The sequence below is a fragment of the Alternaria ethzedia genome (assembly GCF_023757985.1).
Source record: "Alternaria ethzedia strain BMP 0044 chromosome Unknown scaffold_5, whole genome shotgun sequence".
Lineage (NCBI taxonomy): Eukaryota > Fungi > Ascomycota > Dothideomycetes > Pleosporales > Pleosporaceae > Alternaria > Alternaria ethzedia.
In genome coordinates this window covers 724263-743190 of record NW_026056198.1, presented here as the reverse complement: position 1 = coordinate 743190, position 18928 = coordinate 724263, and the positions used below count along the sequence as shown (strand labels likewise).

The following is an 18928-nucleotide window of genomic DNA, read 5'->3' as shown; positions in this document are numbered from 1 at the left end:
AAGTTATACTAATACTTATTAAACTAGTCTATAATGTCTATCTTCTACTTAGTATAGTTAAACTTACTAGTATTAACGCCTAAAAAGATATTAGACTTAGACTTCTTAGAGTAGTAATAATAAGAGCCTTAGTTATAGTTAGTAGTATTATAAAGCTATTTATAGTAGCTATAGCCTAGAGAACTATTAGTAGAGCTACCTATAGAACTACTATAGAGAGAATTATTATTATTACTAGTATTATTATCTAAATTAAAGTAGTCTAGTAGAGTTAGACCTACGTAGGCTTAAGACGTTGTCTTAGTCTTCTACGTAGCCTAAGCCTTATAGAGTTATAGTTTAAGGTCTTAGACCTAAGTGTTAGAGAAAGTAAGAGCTTAGTTAATAGAGGTAACTATATTAAATTTCTTATAGTACTTAGCCTTATATACTTTCTTATTAAGAATTATCTACTTAAGCTTATATATAACCTACTAGAAGTTCTAGTTATTATAGTAGAGAGTACTATATATATTTTATAACTATTCTTAGAGTTATATAACCTTAAGGTTAGTAGCTTCTTATTACTAGTAATAGATAGTAACGCTAGCAAGAGCGTTCTATAAGTTATCTTAGTACACTATAGTGTTATTCTAAGACTTATATAATTACTTTTATAGAAACTTTACTAGCTTAGTGTACTCTAGGTAACACTTACTAAGAAAGTTAGCGTAATAGCGCTTATTATTAATATCTTAAGTTATAGAGCGTAACTACTCTATAATATTACTAATAAATGTAATATATTTATTAGTATTACTAATATTTTCTAAGTTAGTAAGCTTTACTAGACTCTTTTTAAGAGTAGCGTAACTATTAATATTAGTCTTCTAGACTTTAAAGGCTATAAGATTATTATTATAGAGGAGAATAAAGAACTTAGAGAGCTATTACTTATAGTATAGTTACTAAGGTAGCTTAGGCTCTAAGGTAGGTAATAGGTTATAGAACTTAGAGTAATATAGGCTAGTCTAGGCGCCTTTAAGATTAGAGTCTTTATTAATATAAGCCTAGTAAGAAAGTTAATAAGCAGCGCTTATAGAAGAATAGTAGAAGTTATAGAAGCTATTATAGAAGTTATCTCTAAAGATAATAAACTTCTTCTTATAATAGATAATTATAGTAGTAGACTTACTAAACTCTAAGTTAGAGAGCTTAAGAGAACGCTCTTTAATAAACTATAAGCTATTAGTGTTTATATTAATATTACTATATAATACATAATAGCTAGGTATATATTAGATAGACTCTTAGAGTAAATTATTAGTATCTAGTAATCTAAGAAGTACGCTAGAACGCTACGTAGACGTAGAGAGAGAAGTATTAAGTACTTATAATAGTTATAATATAGAGGTAGTAGTATATAAGTATTCTATAGTGTAGAAGAACTATCTAGAGTTCTAAGTCTAGGTATTTCTATCTATAACGCTGCTACTACTACTACTACTACTACTATAAATAGAAACGCGCGCGTAGTTAAGAGTAGTAGTAGTATTCTACTAGTAATAAAGTATTAGAGCGTATAAGTTAGTTAATAGAGCTAAGACTTACTCTAGAGTATTATAGCGCTGCGCGCTATTATAATTAGTATTCTATATAATAAAAAAGTTACTAAAGGTAGAGAAACTAGAAAGTAGAGTATTAGAACGCTAGAAAAAGTCTATAATAGTTACTAGAGCTGCTCTCTTAAGTCGCGCTAGTAGGTAGTATTTAGTATTAACTATAATAACGTATAATAGTCTTACAAAGATTAGATAATTAAGATATATAGAGGTAATAAAGTTATTATAGTAAAGAGCTTTAGAAGAAGCTATTAGAGGTAAATATATATTATAGAGGCGTTAGCCTAATATTAAGCTAATAGAGCTCTAGGCCTAGAACTATTATACTTATTACTATATATAAGTAATAATATCTACTTTATCTATAAAACGCTCTTTTTTTTCTAAAAGTAATTTCTTATATTCTCTTTTATAGTATTTAGTCTTTCTCTTATTTTTACTATTACTTATAATACTTTAATATTTTATATTACTAGCGCTCTTTCTTATTTATTAAGTTAACTATTACTTTAATATACTTCTAAAATAATTATATAAAGTATAAGAGTATTAACTATAGTAGTAAATATCTCTACTTTATTATCTTTATTTTTATAAAACTTAATCTTTTTAATATTTTAAAGGTATATATTAGTAGCGTAAAAGTAGATTTAGATCTTACTAAAGTTTATAAAGTACTTAAAGACTTAATTTAAAAAATATAAAGTAAAGATATTAAAAATCTAAGCTAAAAAACTAATATAAATACTTAGAGTAAAGTTAAAGAGAGTAAATTTTAATAAAAAGAGTAACTATAGTTTTTATAGTATAGAGTTAAAGTTTTTAAACTTATACTAGAACTAGCTTTTACTCTTAAGAGTTTTTTAGCTAGCTATCTTATAGAGACTTTTAAGATACTAAGGTAGATATTTATAAGAAGTTCTAATATTATATAAGTATAAGAAGAATAGTAGTAGTAAGAGAATATATACTAACTTATATATAAGAATATATAGTATTTTTACTTTATAACTTATTCTAATAGTTCTTTAACTAATAAGCTATAGTTATATTACTATTTTATTTAAATTTTAAAAAAAATAATAGAGTAATTATATTACTTATATAGTAATTTTTTTAAAATAAGCTACTTACTAAGGTATTAGCTACTAAGCTAGAAAAGCTTAGTGCGCTTTTGCGTACACTTTTATAGAGTACGTATTATACTTTAATTATAACTTTTAAGATACTTAGTAGAAGGCTATTACTTATTTAAGCCTAATTTTTTAATTCTAAAATACTCTATTACGCTGTAAACACAAAACGTAAATTAGTTAAAGTAAACAATCTAAAAGTAATAGCCAACGCGACTCGCTAGGCTTGCATCTCTATTACTTAGCTTTGAACGTTAAATCAAATGAGTCGATCTGGTCGACTCGACAGTGGCGTGGCTGCTGTCCCAAAAGCGTTAGAGCTGCCGGCTAGCCCTTTCCCCACACTCAGTCGTACCATCCTTCCAAGGTTGTCAACCGCCACCCATCTCCGCCCTGCGTTACGCCCGTAATGCTCCCTTATGGGCTGAACGAGGCTTACAGAGGCATCAAGTTATACGGCCGTAATGGTCTCATGAATTCACACTCACCCCGAGCAGTGTGACGACTGCACGCATGGATCAGGCCGATGTTGTACTACCTCGGGACAGGACGCTCGGGTATGTAGTCACTGAGGGGGAGGGGACGCGAACTACTTCGGACCCGGTAGCTATCGACGCGATCATTCGCTGGATGGCAATGATGGTACTACACCATGCCATATGATCGTCGGCAAGAAGCCCCTGCGGCGGGTTCTTGGGGTCCACTCGTCCGTTCGCCCTTCTCAAGTGTTTCTACATCCAATCCGTTTCTGCCATTAAACACTCCCTTCTAGCACAGACTCTTGAAAGAAGTCACCTCCAGCAAGATGGGAGGATCGCAGCCATGGCCACAGGTTCCGGTCGGAAACAAAGACCACACTGATGCTTCAGTTGTTATAATCGGAGCGGGCATCTCTGGTAAGTACTTCAATGACGATCTAACTTCTATCATGCTAACATCATCGAGGAATGTGTATGGCGATTGACCTCATCAAGCGAAACCAATGTCACAACTTCATCATCGTGGAGAAGAGCTCTAGTGTCGGCGGCACGTGGCACGACAACAAGTATCCGGGGTGCTGCTGCGATGTCTGGAGTATGCTATACAGTTATTCCTTCGAACAAAATCCAGATTGGACGAGAGAGTATCCGGGACAAGAGGAGATACTTGTACGTCTTCCTCTCATATCTACCTCATATTACAAACACTAACGTTTGCTGCAGGATTATCTCCGCAACGTAGCCCGCAAGTACAACCTGTACAAGTACATTCGTTTCAACACATCCGTCGAAGCCGCAACATGGGACGACTCGAAGAACCGCTGGAAGGTCGACGTGAACGTGACTGGGGGCAAAGATGCAGAGTTCAACCCCGCTTACAGCATTGAATGCGACTTCCTGGTCTCAGCTGTCGGTCAGCTCAACCAGCCACAATACCCCGATATCGAGGGTTTGGAGAACTTCAAGGGCAAGATCATGCATTCAGCGCGCTGGGACTGGAGCCACAGGCTTGAGGGCAGGAGTGTGGGCATCATCGGCAACGGTACGCGCAATAGCATTTGTTTGGAGGAACGAACACTGACAAAAGCACAGGTGCCACGGCTGCTCAGATCATCCCAGAGATCTTACCACAAACCTCTTCGCTGACCATCTACCAACGATCCCCGAACTGGGTCATCCCGCGTCTCGACGGCCCCGTCAGCGCCCTCAAACGTGCCGTATTGCGCTATCTACCTCCCGTTCGCTGGCGCATACGCAGTTCCATGATGGATTTCCGGGAGTCCTTCCACGACGCCGTCACGGATAGCAAGAGCGAGTTCGCAGAAGTGATTCGAAGCAGTTGCATGGACATGATGAAGACACAAATCTCCGATCAGCCTTCACTGTGGGAGAAACTCACACCAAACTACAGCCCAGGCTGCAAACGGGTCATCATATCCGACGACTACTACCCAGCCGTAGCCAACCCGAAGACTACACTCGAGACCAACAAGATCCGTCGCATCACAGAAACCGGCATCGAACTCGAAGACGGCACACATCACGAGCACGACACCATCGTCCTCGCAACCGGCTTCCGTACAGTCGAATTCCTCCACCCCATCAAAGTCACCGGAGCCAATTCGCGCCCCTTGGCAGAAATCTGGTCTTCCGGTGCTACAGCCCTCTACGGCACCACTATTCCCTCTCTCCCTAACTTCGGTCTTTTCTACGGCCCCAACACAAACCTAGGTCACAACTCCATCATCCTGATGATCGAAGCACAGTCTCGCTACCTTAACACCCTCGTTTCCGCCGTTCTCGATGCGCGAAACCGCGGTCAGAGAATGGGCATCATGCCCAAAGAAGACAGGACACATGAGTGGAATGAAGGTATTCAGCAGATTTTGAAGAACAGCAGTTTCGCCGACCCGAACTGCATGAGTTGGTACAAGAATAAAGAGGGGAGGATTACGAACAACTGGTCTGGGACGGTCGTCGAGTACCAGGAGCAGCTTGCCAAGATCGACTGGGAGGATTTCGAGACGACAGCTACTATTGATGAGGGAGAGAAGGAGGCGAGTGCGACTGCTACTGGCGGTGTTAGTGCGAGTAAAGTAGTTTTTGGGACGGGGAAGCAGGAGACCAAGATTGGCAGGGTGCGTGAGGAGACGCTGGTGAGTAACACTACGTTGGTGCTCGGGACGTTGAGTGCGGTTGCTGCGGGTGCGGCGTGGGTCTATCGGGGTAAGCTGCCTAAAAGACTTGGGCTACGGACCTGAAAGCGCGATCCGAAATGTATTTGCTATGTACAAGTAATATCAGAGAACATGCGCGACACACGATTGCCTTATTGATCCAATCTTAACTCGTCATCACCTCAAAACCCCTGCCTCTCCCTCCACTTCCTCTCCCATCCCTCAAACCAAGGGCTCTCATCTAGAGTCTGGGGTTCCCAATCCTCACTTACCAATCCCTTTTCAACCTGCTCCCTATGCCACTCCGCCAACTTGGGCTTGACAACATGCTCAACATGCCACGTCCCCTTATACTCCATCAACTCCTTTTTCCCCTCATTAAGCACCTTGAGCAGTAACCCCGGAACACATTTCTCCTCTTTGAACTCCTCGATCGGAGTGAACAGCGCTTTGAAGTTGAACACGACGGCACCTGACAGTGGGAGTCTGCGCAACGTCTGCCAGTCTACGCGGAGGTTGATGCGAGATGTAGGAAGCTCAGAGGCGGGAAGTTGTTGCTTGCGAACGGCTTCGTGGGGGTCACCGGGGGGCATGTAGAGAGGTGTGTCGATTTCCAGGCCCCAGGAGCCGCGTTGGATGGGTTTGTCTGTCGGCTTTTTGGCGAAGTATCTGTGGTGTTGGGGTTAGCATGAGATAGTGGGGAGTGTTGAAGGGACGTACCTGTCCATGGAGAACTGCATCTTCTCCTTGTAGTCTGGAATGGGTTTGTGTATGTCGGCGAGTTCGAGACCGATCTTCGAGCCTACATTCCAACCTAGTGCACTGCATATGATGCCTGCTCGAAATACGTATAGTCCTGTCTTCTCGTTTCGTAGCATGATGGCGAAGTCTTCGGGGATGTTGTTCAGGAGAACGTGCAAGGGCGGCGTGGTGGTGAGATCGGTATCTGTCTTTAATATGCCATTGTGAAATGTCTTGTTGTTCGCCGATAAGTGGAAGCAATGTGGGTACCTGGCGCACACAAATTGCAATACCATCTCCATGAGTTCTTTGCTGGCAAGCTCCGAGCCTGGTAGAGCTTGAAGGACTGCTTCGCCGTGCTTTGTGAATAGATATTGGCGTTGCTTGATTCGCTCTTCATATGTGTTCTCGAGCTCAATCCACCAGTCAGGTTGCATCTTGGTGATTGCTAGTTATGATCAGTATGGGACTGTGTGCAGCTATCAATACTACTCACACATTGTTTGATGATAAGACCACCTAAACGGTCTATATGGCCGGGGTAGTGCCTTTTTGATGTCGAATTCTGGGTACGGGTCCGGTAGAGGTACGCCGCTGAGTGCAGCGTAGTCTGGGAAATCACCGAGGGCTCTGATCTCGTTTACAGAAAAGCCACATGGGAGGTATGTAGAGTCATCGGCATCCAGATATGATGCTTCCATCGGTAAGACATTCTTCTGCCAGTCCGGCGACACTTCTTCGACCTTTTCTGTCTTCGCGTCTCCAGCCAAGGCGCATCGTCGTGATGGTGGGAAAGTGCTGGCGTGATCAATCGGGGAAACCGACGCTGCCCTCTTTTCTGGAGAAAAAGACCTTGGAGGAGTCTTTGCGCCTGATACCCTTCGTCCGCCGCTACGAAGCCGTTGTAGGATGATGTTGCGCCTTCCCCGCTTGATCAGCAGGAAGACTGAACTGAGCAGAAAAGCTGCTCCCAACAGCAATGAAAGGTTGGTAGCCATATTCAATAACCGTGAGATGCTTGACAGGATAAAGATACACAATGAACAGCGATTGACCTGGCGCTCTTCCTTTTCTCAATGCAAGCAGTGTCGGTGGAGATGGATGACGATGAACGCTGAGTCAACGACTGCAGCGATAGCTTAGCTTCGGAAATGCTGTGGTATTTGACAAGAGCGAAGCTTCACCCGAGACATTCTACAATCGGAAATGAGGTCTGATTGTCTTATCGTTACGATGCGGGGCGGGATGACTGCTGCATAGATGTGCGAAGCGACCTGTAAGACTACCCTAAACAGGTAATGACCGCGCCACGATTGGACGCAAGCGAACAGCACGATGATGTCTCTCATCAGAAGTATGGGCTGTAACGCCTAGGTTGGGATGGCTGTACGCATATCACTACTATGATTGTGGTGGGGCCTATCACCGTAGATCGCCCGCTGTGTAACCCAACGACCCTAACCTTGTATAGTATTGGAACCCCAAGCATCTTGGCTCAGGGCGTAAGGGCAGACATGACTCTCGTCCAGTGGTTTATCGTCCGCCTTGTTGCCAGTTCAAGCGTTGCGTATGGCGCATCTCGGGGCGGCTCTAGAATTTCCCCGCTGTCGGTAATGCGGTCGCTATCGATACCCCGGACGCGCTGATACCGCTTGTGGTGAAGAAGTCCCATAGCTTGCCTTTCTCTCGGGTACGGCTGTCTTAGTGCTTTGATGGCGTGATGCTGCCATGCAATTCGATTCGATGGACTATCTTGGGGTTGACGTCGGATCAGTTCGGTGGGTAGCCATGCAATGCGCGTGACTTTCCTTCAGTCCATGGATTGGCTTCGACAAGAGCGGTCGAAGCCTCCGACCTTACTGTCATGATAATTTATAATTGACTCAATTCTTAGAGTCCGTGATGTATTACGCCGCCATGCACTCGTCGAGCTCTGAGGTCTCCACGCAAACATCAAGAGTTGGTATCGAGGACATGACGTGGAAGGATCGAAGATGGCATACATCCCGGACGAATGAGCAGCCGTTATAAAAGCCAGATACCCTGGCTACTAGATCTTAGCGTGGGTGAAAGTGTCCATGGGTGTGGGAAGGTTGTAGGTAACGACTGGAGATTTGGCATTCTGCGCTAGTTGCACGGGCCATGGGCCCCACGAGATAACAATCCCAAGCGTTATCGCCAGGTCTCACGTAGCGACACAGGCCCATTGTTCCTCCACGACCAAGCGCTCCGTTGGGTGCTGTAATTATCGCTGGTGGATGCGCGAACTCACAAAACGATGCTGCAGTTCTCGCTCTTCAAGTACTCTTCCATGGACGTGTACTTCACGTCGATGCCCAGGTCCCACGGAAACACGACATCAGGAATGCCACCTTCGAAGCCAAACTTGTCGAAATACTCGTACATGTCGGCAATTTCGGGACCGTATACGGGTCCCATCGCTTCTTCAATGGCTTCTCGGGGTATCTGCTTGAAGACGCATTTCACGTTGTTCACCTTCCCGAAGATGTCGCACCATTCACCAAGCGATATGAACGATCCAGCGCCGCTCAAAAGTGTTCCTGGTGGCAAATCAACGAGTGCTTTCGTGAAACGCCCTGGGTTTATCAGCAGGTGACTACGTCAAAGGCGAATGAGACTGACCAGTGTCTGCAACCGGATCGACCATGGGGATCTTCCTGTCTCCACTCATGGGTAGACTAAGAACAAAGGAGCCGTCTTCCTGCTTCTCTGGTCTCCAGTTACTTGCATAGGAGCCCAAGTGCAGCAAGCTCGTCTTGGCGGAAAGCTCCGGGTATGTCTCTTTCAGGTAATTCTCGGTTTCAGCCTTTGCATCGAAGTGCAAGTTCCACTTGATGGTACCGTTGCTCCATTTCCTAGCTTCAGAAAGCGTGGACAACACGAGACGGTCCAGAGTACCGGCATGAGCCGCTGCTGCATCGATGATAGCCTTGGCTTGAGCAACTTCTCGGTCATATGCCACTTCGTTTGCTGTACGTTTCTGTTCGGCAGCAAGCTTATGTGTCGCAGGATCATTCAGGTGACCCCAGAAGTCAGTGTTGCCGAAGATGACATTTGCACCCTTGAATCCATTCTTCAGCGACTCTAGGTCATCAAGGTTGCCTGCTACGACTTCAACACCTTGGGATGACAACTCTGTGGCGGACGGTTTGGAAGTGTCGCGAGTGATGCCGCGAACTTTCCACTCGGGCTCGTTCAGGAACGCGCGAGCAACTGACCCACCCTATGCTTAGTTATTGTCGTGTTCATCTGGAGTGGTTGTCGATATATTGGCGCATACCTGATTTCCGGTGACCCCAATAACGGCAATTAACTTAGTCATGACTCTACGAAGCTATTCCTGGGTCTATACTAATAAGAAGTAACTTCCATTGAAAGATATGAATGCAGAGCTTTATAGCCTCTCAGGCCGCCATATGAAGCGTGAGGTTCACAGTCCTTGACCGGAAGATGACGAACGAGTCGCTCCTGTTCCAGGCGTCCATTCGAATTACAGACAACAGGCTGTCAGATCGGTACAACAGCTCTGCTAAAATGTTACACACGATGCGAACCAAGAGTAGTAAGCCAATCGCATCTTCAAGCATGAAGGAGAAGCGTTGGTTATTGGTCCTGGCTTACGACGTCATTGTACATTTGGGCTGTATGTTGCCGCCGGGCGTACGAAACCCCGCACTCCTTCAAGGCCTCCATCAGCAATCAATACAAATCTGCAGAGGTAGGTAAAGAGAGGAACGGACAAAATAATTACTCCTATAGGAAGTCAGTCACTGGCCCCAGGGCGTGGACCTCGGGAGGTGCATGGCCCACGCTAAGACCTATTAGGAAAGTCTCGGCATCCTTCAAACATGTAGTCGAATGCAGGGTTTCTTCTCACTATCGAAAGATATAGCAGTGAAAAGACCATTTCGCTTGCTAACTTTTACTCGAATAATGTCCTACAGCCACCCAAGCTGAATAGCTCATATACGCCACTCCTTGCGACAGAGCGGGCACAGCATTTCCCGTTCCATATGAAGCATGAGCTCCAGTAAGCAAGACTTACCGTACACGTGGCCAAATGGACACGGAGCGTGTACCGGACTGTCTCTTTTCCCATCCTCATCCTCCTCATCAAAGTTGCACCAACAGTGAGGGCATCGCATATCCTCTTTTGCAATTGAATCGACGTCAATCACCGCAAGCGAGCGAACGAAGTCGCGTTTGGACTGCGCAAGCGTCGGTCGTACGTGCGCAAACCATATCGGCTCGGATAATACTGGTACACGTACAAAGACATGGCATAATGGATGTTTCGCCGGGTCATCCACATGATTCCAGATAAGACCAAGGCAGTCCATCATATACTGAACGATCCAGCGATTGCGAAAGGCGATTTGTAACTCGGGTAGCCTGAGAGAAGTATCCATCTCCATACAAACCATGAATGGAGAGGTAGACGAGTAGTCAAGTAGCATGGACGTGTGCGCTACGTACTGATAGGGTGTTATACCCGCATTGTGCATCTCATCCAGCATTTCTGCTAGTTTGTACATGCCTACACACCAGGCTTGCGGCAGCGCGAACCGATCAGGAATTGGTCTGCCGACGGTAGGATGCGCGCTAGGGATAACTGAACGGAGCTCTATGTCCGCTTCATTCAACGTCTCTAGGAATGACCAATGCGAGAAACTCAAGCCCTTGTAATTGAGGTTGGGTTCTTCGTCTTCGATGGGGGCGACGCGGGTGATGAAGCTGTCTTTTAACATCAATTCTGGAAGGTTGGCTTGACACCATCGTAGTGGACTGATGCCGACCCCGATCATCTCGTCGTACATGTCTTCGGCTGTAGTGCCAACCCAGGGTGGATGGTAGACGGCATCCTCTAAAAATGGACGTCCGGTGTTGTGGAACATAGATTTGGTACGCACGCCTTGGAGGTAGGCGAATACGAATTCGTCAACAGTGAAAGACAAGACGGGAGCTTCCACAGCAGCGAGAGGGCCAGGCTTGCTAGAGGGAGTACTAGTAGGAACTACCGACTCCTGTTGCGTAGTGAATGTGTTTCCCATGGTTCGGTTTAACTTGGTTGTGAACTAATTGCCGCGCGCAGTTGTGGTAGGGATAATCGTTCAGGAAAGCAATTACTTTGACACTATTCAACGTCAAGTAGGCCGCAGGCCAAGAGCACATTCACCGGTGAATATCACCGTAAGGGCTTCGCCCTTGAGCCACACAGTGCTCCAAAATCACCTTCTTCACTTCTGCCTTCCTCTGCGGGCTCTATATCTACCTTCAGAAACACCTCGACCAGGTGTTCACCACACTCACTCCCAACCGAAATATCAAGATGTCATCAACCTCACCACAACCATTTTCTTCCGCTAATGAGTCTGGTGCCGTTGTCTCGAGCACACAAGACGACCTCACCGGAGACATGCCTCCGACTACGACAGATGCTAGCCCAGCGCCAACGACATCCAACGAAGAAGAAGAGCCATCCCTAGAATCGCTAGAGAGCGAGCTTGACCAGAGCATGACACTCGCCCCATACGGCTCACCAGAGTCCACGTCAAACGGAGCTCATCCAGATGGACAAGGGCACGTCTTACCCGGCCTAGGCGGCGTGATAAACCAACCCCTTGCAGCGTTGTTCGGAAATGCACCATTCTTCGTCTACGGCTTCGCGAACGCCACGGGCGCGGATCTCCCGACTCTAGGTAATCTAAATACGCACCAAGCTCTCGTTGTCCCCGCGACGACTTCTTCCCACCCTTTGCCGACATTGCCGACTTTTTCCCACCCTTTCCCGACATTCACGACTTCTTTTGCGCAAGTTCCCCATCATCATCATCATCATCATCATCACCATCATCATCAACCAGTTCAACTTGCCTTATCCGACTTATTTGCCGACCACATGACCGAGGAGCAATGGGAACAAGAACAGATCCAAGACGCTTTGCACTGGGAAATGGCAAACTCTGAAGCAATGTTTGGACCTATTCGCCATCAAACTCGAACAACACGCGTGGAAGTCGCCACGGCTTTCGTCGAGACACTGGACGAAGTCGACATTACTAGTATCGAACCAGAGGATATGAAATGTCCGCTGTGCTGGCTTCCATTCGGCAGCACCACAGACGAGGAGGGTCCATCAATTGCTACTTACCTCGACGATGAAGAGCGAGAAATCACGGAACGCTTGCATGCGAGCTATAATCTGCCCTTCTGCGAGAACCGGCCGGATAACGACCCTGTTAGAACTCCATGTGGGCATTTCTTCGGACGGCAGTGCCTAATCGATAGCTTGGGGACGAATATGATCTGTCCCATGTGCAGATGTCGGGTTGATGGGAACGAGGGCGTGACCTCCCCCTACCACTCCGGCTTCGGCAATATATTTTCGTGGAACACATTATCGTAGTATACGAATGGTGTAAATTTTGTTTCCTAGTTGATTTGTATATACGCTCGAGATAGGTGATGCCATATTTCTAATGCGGCCGGCGCAGGGGATGTGCTTCAGTATTGCTACAGACTTGTTAGCGCCATCTTCAACATCACAAGGGCCATACTCACAATACATATTCGTCCAAGCTGACAAGGCTTGGCTCGCTGAAGATCAGATAGAAATACTTCAGAGTTTCCGCCATCCAAAAGCTTTCACATTCATCCAACTTGAGTGTCTCTTGCCCTTGTGGTATTGTGACGTCGGCGATGGCAGAATGAGCGAACTCTGCATGAGTGGCGTTGTTGATGGATTCGAACATGCGCCAGGCAGTGTCTTGGAGGGTGGTGTCGCCGGTGATACGATAGAGGACGAAGACTGACTCGATGGCTTCCGGGCTGTGACAATCGTTAGCTATGCATAGTGGCGTGATGTAGCACACATACCGTAACAGAAATCGCGGGTCACCAATCTTAGAGAAGCCCGGCTGCAGCCCTACCTCCTTGATGACGTCTTGAACGTCATAGTGCTCCGCGTGGATGTTGTTGGAGTAGGAGTACCTGACAGAGGCATGCCATTTCTCCACATCCCACGCGCAGTCTTCTTCTCCAAAGCACGGCATCATCCGGAATGTTTCCGGCATGATACCAGTAGGCATCGTATCATAAGCCCAGGTGCACCCGTCCACTAGCTTGCGAGCGACGTCTAGCTCGTCCGTCCGATTGAAGATCTTGGCGCCCAAAGCTACCATGCCACCCGTAAAGCAAGCGAGGTGCTGGCCGTTGGGTTCGAGCTTGACAGTGCCTGAGGTGCTGATTCGCGCATCGCCAGAGACGAGGATGTTGTCACCCTGGGGTATCCTGGGCCGGAAGAACAAATGCTCTTTCGCTGGCTCGATGGCGCGCTCGTATAGCTTCCGGTATTGGTCTGTCAGACCCCCGAGGAGCAAGTGCTGCTTCGGCAAGTATTCGTACAGCGAATCAGTCATTCCACCCATTGTGAAGGATCCGTCGACGTCGTATTCCTCCCGACCTGGACTGACCAGTATTGGAAATAGCCCTGGTATCTTCGTCCGGTTCTGATGCTTTTCGAGCACGTCGGTGATCCTCGCTATCGCGTCGTAGTACTTCGCATCGCCAGTAAGCTGCGACAGGCGGGTGAATTCGAGTGATAGCGATCCTATCTCGGCGCTAAGAGCTTGCGTATCAGCCTCTTGGTGGCCATTTAGAGCAGCACTGATTTCTGTTAGTCTGTGTGGGTCGGTAGCATGGAGCAATCATACTTCTCCCAGTCCCATCGGGTGATGGGCATCCTGTTCGGGGTGTCAAAGGCGGCGTAGAGCATATCCCCCAACTCGGTCGCCTTGTGTAGTAGTGCATGGTGCTTCGCCTTGCTTAGATCGTATGCGCTTAGAAGACCCCCCAGGTAGCGGATCGTAGTCTCGAAGACGTTCAAACGCGCGACACCTGCAGTGGTGAAGTCAATCTTCTTGATGGCATGCACGGCCTCCTCAAATTCTTCTTCTAACCCTAGAATGATCAAAGTATCCAGGGTGTCAACTAGAGTTGCTCCCCGCTGCCCGAAGCCGTTCTTGAAGCCTCCTGTTACCGGAGTGACTTCATCCTGTAGCCACGCGTGGGTCTTATATCCTCCCCAGCTGTGTAAGAATGCCTTCTTTACAGCGGCTTGTCTATGCAATCTCTCCGCCTTGGTGTGTTCCGTCTCAATGCCAAATTCATGTTGGATTCTCGGGATGGCGACCGGGGCGCCAGTGGGGAGAGGAGCTAGCGATGATACCGGGTTTCGCACCGGTATGCTCTTCCATTGTACGGCGTGATCGATTCGGGTCGACGAGGTGAACGTCGGCAGGGGGAGTCCGTTTCGGGCGCTGAGTTGGCGAAAGGCAAGGATGACAAAGGTAGCGAATACAAATAGCACAGCAATGCGTCGGATAATGGGGCTCATAATGTCTATTGAGGGTATCTCAAACTAAAATGGAAGAAACGCGACTGCTGCGCCGCGGAACACAGGGCCAGCATCCGAGGATGCAAAAGAGCAATTGAATGGGACAAGAATGTATTGAAAATACAGGAAACAAAAAAGACAGACGATATGCAATAGACACAGCGGAATGCGACCAGATGGGATGAAAGAAGGAGCCCCGTGGTGATGCACATGCTAAAGATAGGCTGAAGTGCCGATCCTCCGACCCTGAGCTAGCGGCTCTGTGCGTCGTCATCGTCAACCCATTACCACAACCCGTGGACCACTATCAACCCCGCAATGTCAAGGAGATATCTCTGGGAGCAACAATTGACTGCTTGTCTGCTAGCGCGACTGCCGCCGACGGCTTTCTTGTCTCACGTGCAGTAGGCAGCAGTCATGGATGCTTACCTAGGTACTCAGGAGACCACGCGCGATGTGAGACTGCGAGACAGCCAGCCATTTCATCGGTGTATCATACAACGGCGCTTCATTCACCGTGTGTAATATGAAGTCTGCGTATCGCCATGTCAGCAAGGTTCCGGGAATTTTGCGTCGTTGAAAGCTATATGGGCCACGAGCTTCGCACCTTCTGCTTTCATCATCTCATCACTGCGCGCTAAGTTACCTCAAGAACAACAAACCTTACATTGACAGGATGTTTACACTCTTCGGAGATCGCGCCCCTTCATCGCCCCCAGATCCGGCCAAACTCCAGCTCCGACCCAACGAATGCCAAGTGCACAGCCTTTCTGACGGGCGCTCTCTTGGCTTCGCAACCTATGGATCTACGAACTCGTCGCACCCTGTCATCTTCCTTTTTCATGGCCTGCCAGGCTGTCGTTTGGTCGGAAGAAGCTGGGACAAGCTCTGCAGGGACATCGGCGCGCGTCTCATCGCCATGGATCGTCCAGGCTGTGGAGATTCGACGCTCGCGGACCGCAGTCTCGTTGACTGGCCTGCAGATGTTGTGAGCCTCGCAGACCATCTCAACATTGAGCGCTTCAGCGTGCTCGGTGCTAGCGGAGGCGGACCATACGCGTTGGCCTGCGCACGCTTCATTCCCCAAAAACGACTTCGGGCGGCGACTGTAGTGTGCGGTATTGGACCCATCGAGGCACTTCTAGACACTGTGCCCTATCTATCATGGCGGCTCATGGGTATAACTCCATGGCTGCTACGACAAGGGGCCCTCCGTGTCTTCCTACCTCACATCCTCATTCGTCCCTACCTCACTAGGGACCCTTCCCGCCTCAAGCGTGTCCTCGAAGACCAAGCCAAGACTCCAGAAGAGAAAGAGCAATTTCGCGACAACAGCGGAGAGACCGATCTTGACGACGTTGTCGCATCATTACTTGAGGCCTTCAAGCAAGGCGCTGGCGGATGCATGCAGGATGGTGCTGCGCTTACGAGAGAATGGGGCTTTGATCTGAAGGACGTAGACAGCGAACGGGTCTTGCTAGTACATGGTGATCAAGATGCGCAGGCGCCGTTGAAGGTTGCGCAGTGGATCGATGAGAGATTGGGGCGCGGAAGACTGCGGACGCTCGAGGGCAAGACACATTTTACGATCTGGAAGGAGCATTCGGAGGAGATATTCCGACAAAGCGCTGAGGCGTAAGTATATCGGTGGATGAATGAGTGTTCGCAAGTTCCGCTGCAAGCGCTCTTCTCCAAGGCTTGGTACGGCTGGGCGTAATGCGCAGCCGGCTCATCTTCAAATTTCGCCCATGTCCGATTTCGTTACTCGGAGATGCGGGCTTCCAGTCGGCTTTGTCAGGACAATATTCAACATCTCCTTCACCGTTAACATAGCCATGTAAGTCTTCCCTCAACTAGAGCGATGTCAAGAATATATAAACACTCAAGCATCTGACCTCTTAGCTGCAACATACTGCATTACCCACTTACCACAGCAACCATCCAAAACCCTACACAACGACCATGTATCTATCCATCTTCACCCCTATGTTATTAGCAATAGCCTGGCTTGTTACTTTTGCATCATCCATGCCTTCCAAGGGTCTCTCGCCCGTATGGGAATCACTCGCCCCTATCCCTCTTTTCTCTCGTCAGGAACACTCCACAGTATTCCTCCCACCATCTACTATCGCAATTCTTGGCGGTATTATCCCATCCAATACATCCTTCCCACCCATAGACACTACTCCTCTGATGCAATTCTACTCAATCACGAACAACACCTGGACCACGAAAGCGAGCATGCCACGAGGTCTCAACCACGCCAACGCAGCCGTTGTGGACGGGAAGATTTACGTTCTAGGTGGCCTGGCAGAGACGGACAAGGAGACAACAAGGGTATGGGGCGCAGTACCAGACTCATGGATGTACGACCCTCTCACAGATGCATGGGAATCGATTCCAGGCCTACCCACCGGCGAAGAAAGAGGTAGTGCGGCCGTAGGCACTTACCAGTCCAAGATCTATCTCGCGGCCGGCATGTCGGAGCTTGAGCTCGTCGAACATGGCCGCCAGCGCAGTGTCTCTGTTGTTTCCATCTTCGATTCAAAGACCAGGACATGGCTTGCCGTTCCAGAAGCTGCCAAATATATACCGGCATCCAGAGACCACGTTGGAGCTGCAGTTGTGGGCTCAAAGATGTACGTCCTCGGTGGACGGGACAGCGGACAGGAAAATGTTCGCGACACGGTCTTCATCCTCGATCTTTGTGATCTGGAAGCTGGTTGGAAGACTAGCTCGGCGCGCATGCCTACGGCTAGGGGTGGTGTCGCGGCTGGTGTTATCGGGAAGGACATCTACGTCTTCGGCGGTGAGGGCAATACGCTATCGGAGACCGGAGTCTTTGATCAGGTCGAGGTTTATGATACCGTGCGGGATCGATGGGCGAAGGCTGGAAAGATGAAGCTTCCTAGGCATGGCACGTATGCTGTCGGCGTGGAAGGGAAGGTGTACATACCTGGAGGCGGTGTACGTCAAAGCGGCGCGCCAGTGTCTGCCTTCGACGTCTTCATTCCTTAGGGTGTATCCATGGCGCGATCCGGGGTCGACCTGGAACGAAGCGGTCAGAGTTGTGGTAAGATTTCTCGAGTCAACGTCAGCATCATTTTACTCGTTTGCAAGAGTTAGATTGGATATATGTAATCAGTCATTCGTTCGTAGCAATATTTTCCGCAACAAATCTGTCATACCGCAATGATGAGAAAAGAATGCTACGTTGGTTGCCCTTGCTGTTCCCTCGCCCGTGCTTGCAAGCCTCATTCTGCCGAGCCCTTTCGGCGCTCCAAGTATAGTGTTGAGATGACACTCTCGGTCTTCGGTGTTGAAGTTGTAATAGTAATCGGATAGCAACAAAGCCAAGGGTTGATGGAGGTGAGTAAGAGCTATGCCCTTAGTATCGCCGTCTGACATCCATGGACTGCCCACTAGTTCTGTTTCGGGCGGTGAGCGGTGAGATCTTCCAGATTCGGTAGATCTATGTCGGCCCGCATGACCATAGAGAATCAACATTTGGGCGCTGTACACTCGCCATTGCGATAGAGTTCGATGGACGCCTTTGGCTTTGCGATGGATGCATGCGCGACGAAGATCTTTGCGGAGGGTGGTAGCCTGAAGAAGCAGGAGACAGATGGCCATAACGAGCTAGCGGCAGCTGATGTGGCGCTAGGAGAGAAGCCTCGGAACATTTCACCACCACGAACATGATGCCCTTACCACTTGCAACTCCCACAACATCCGCAGGTCGTTCCATTCAGCTCCCGACGTCTTGTCGAACCTTTTGAGGCTGTTGGAGCGAGGAGATCAGTTCTGGAACTGCTCGATATTATAGCGCGCCACAAATCCAGCCCTTGGACCCGGCATGTTTCACTCTGCCCGTGCCGTAACGTGCGGACAGCCACACGTGTGGGCGGATCAGGTATGGATGTGGCGCGTGTCAACACTTAACTAATTTCGACCCGGTCGCTATCCGACAAAGTGCAGGCCCCTCCCTTGAGCCTCTACACGTGGAGCGCTTTCTCGTACGATCCACCACTCAGGCATCGCGGCAGACCTGCAAAACGTGAAACACCATCTGCACCCCTCACATTAGATTGCCTGGACATGCAGGCCTAGACACTTTTTGACCAATTCTCCGTACCGGCTTCTTCATGCACATACCGAGAATGTCGTTTCCACCATTCAGAACGCAGGTCAGCGCCGGACTGGCAATCTCACCTCTCCACGTCTAGTCCATGCCAAAGGTTTCGGGATGGTCCTCATTGGGAATCTTCAAGAGGTCTAAAAGTACCACCGGTAATATATAGGATGATGACCAGGCACTGTCTGTTTGTTTCATTCATCTATTGCTTCTTGTTTCCTCTTCCATTCGCTACCAATCGCCAGG

The 18928-nt window shown here is 48.0% G+C and overlaps 6 protein-coding genes across 6 annotated transcripts; 3 read left to right on the top strand and 3 right to left on the bottom strand.

The window, feature by feature from the left end:
- Positions 1-3539: 3539 nt before the first annotated feature.
- On the top strand, positions 3540-5474 carry J4E87_002980 (uncharacterized protein; the record flags this gene model as incomplete). Its single annotated transcript, XM_049374613.1, has 4 exons — positions 3540-3630; positions 3680-3882; positions 3937-4255; positions 4306-5474. The coding sequence occupies 4 exons, from the start codon at positions 3540-3542 to the stop codon at positions 5472-5474; spliced, it is 1782 nt and encodes a 593-aa protein (XP_049235604.1).
- A 98-nt stretch (positions 5475-5572) lies between these two features.
- Positions 5573-6631, bottom strand: J4E87_002979 (uncharacterized protein; the record flags this gene model as incomplete). The annotated part of the gene is made up of 3 exons (XM_049374612.1): positions 5573-6059; positions 6111-6579; positions 6628-6631. The coding sequence occupies 3 exons, from the start codon at positions 6629-6631 to the stop codon at positions 5573-5575; spliced, it is 960 nt and encodes a 319-aa protein (XP_049235603.1).
- Positions 6632-8399: 1768 nt separating this feature from the next.
- Positions 8400-11203, bottom strand: J4E87_002978 (uncharacterized protein; the record flags this gene model as incomplete). Its single annotated transcript, XM_049374611.1, has 4 exons — positions 8400-8728; positions 8775-9375; positions 9433-9478; positions 10629-11203. The coding sequence occupies 4 exons, from the start codon at positions 11201-11203 to the stop codon at positions 8400-8402; spliced, it is 1551 nt and encodes a 516-aa protein (XP_049235602.1).
- A 1425-nt stretch (positions 11204-12628) lies between these two features.
- J4E87_002977 (uncharacterized protein) lies at positions 12629-14547 on the bottom strand (the record flags this gene model as incomplete). Its single annotated transcript, XM_049374610.1, has 4 exons — positions 12629-12665; positions 12714-12980; positions 13029-13817; positions 13865-14547. 4 exons carry the CDS (start codon positions 14545-14547, stop codon positions 12629-12631), a joined length of 1776 nt encoding a protein of 591 aa, XP_049235601.1.
- Positions 14548-15223: 676 nt separating this feature from the next.
- J4E87_002976 (uncharacterized protein) lies at positions 15224-16186 on the top strand (the record flags this gene model as incomplete). The annotated part of the gene is made up of 1 exon (XM_049374609.1): positions 15224-16186. The coding sequence occupies one exon, from the start codon at positions 15224-15226 to the stop codon at positions 16184-16186; it is 963 nt and encodes a 320-aa protein (XP_049235600.1).
- A 389-nt stretch (positions 16187-16575) lies between these two features.
- On the top strand, positions 16576-17565 carry J4E87_002975 (uncharacterized protein; the record flags this gene model as incomplete). The annotated part of the gene is made up of 1 exon (XM_049374608.1): positions 16576-17565. The coding sequence occupies one exon, from the start codon at positions 16576-16578 to the stop codon at positions 17563-17565; it is 990 nt and encodes a 329-aa protein (XP_049235599.1).
- Positions 17566-18928: the final 1363 nt, after the last annotated feature.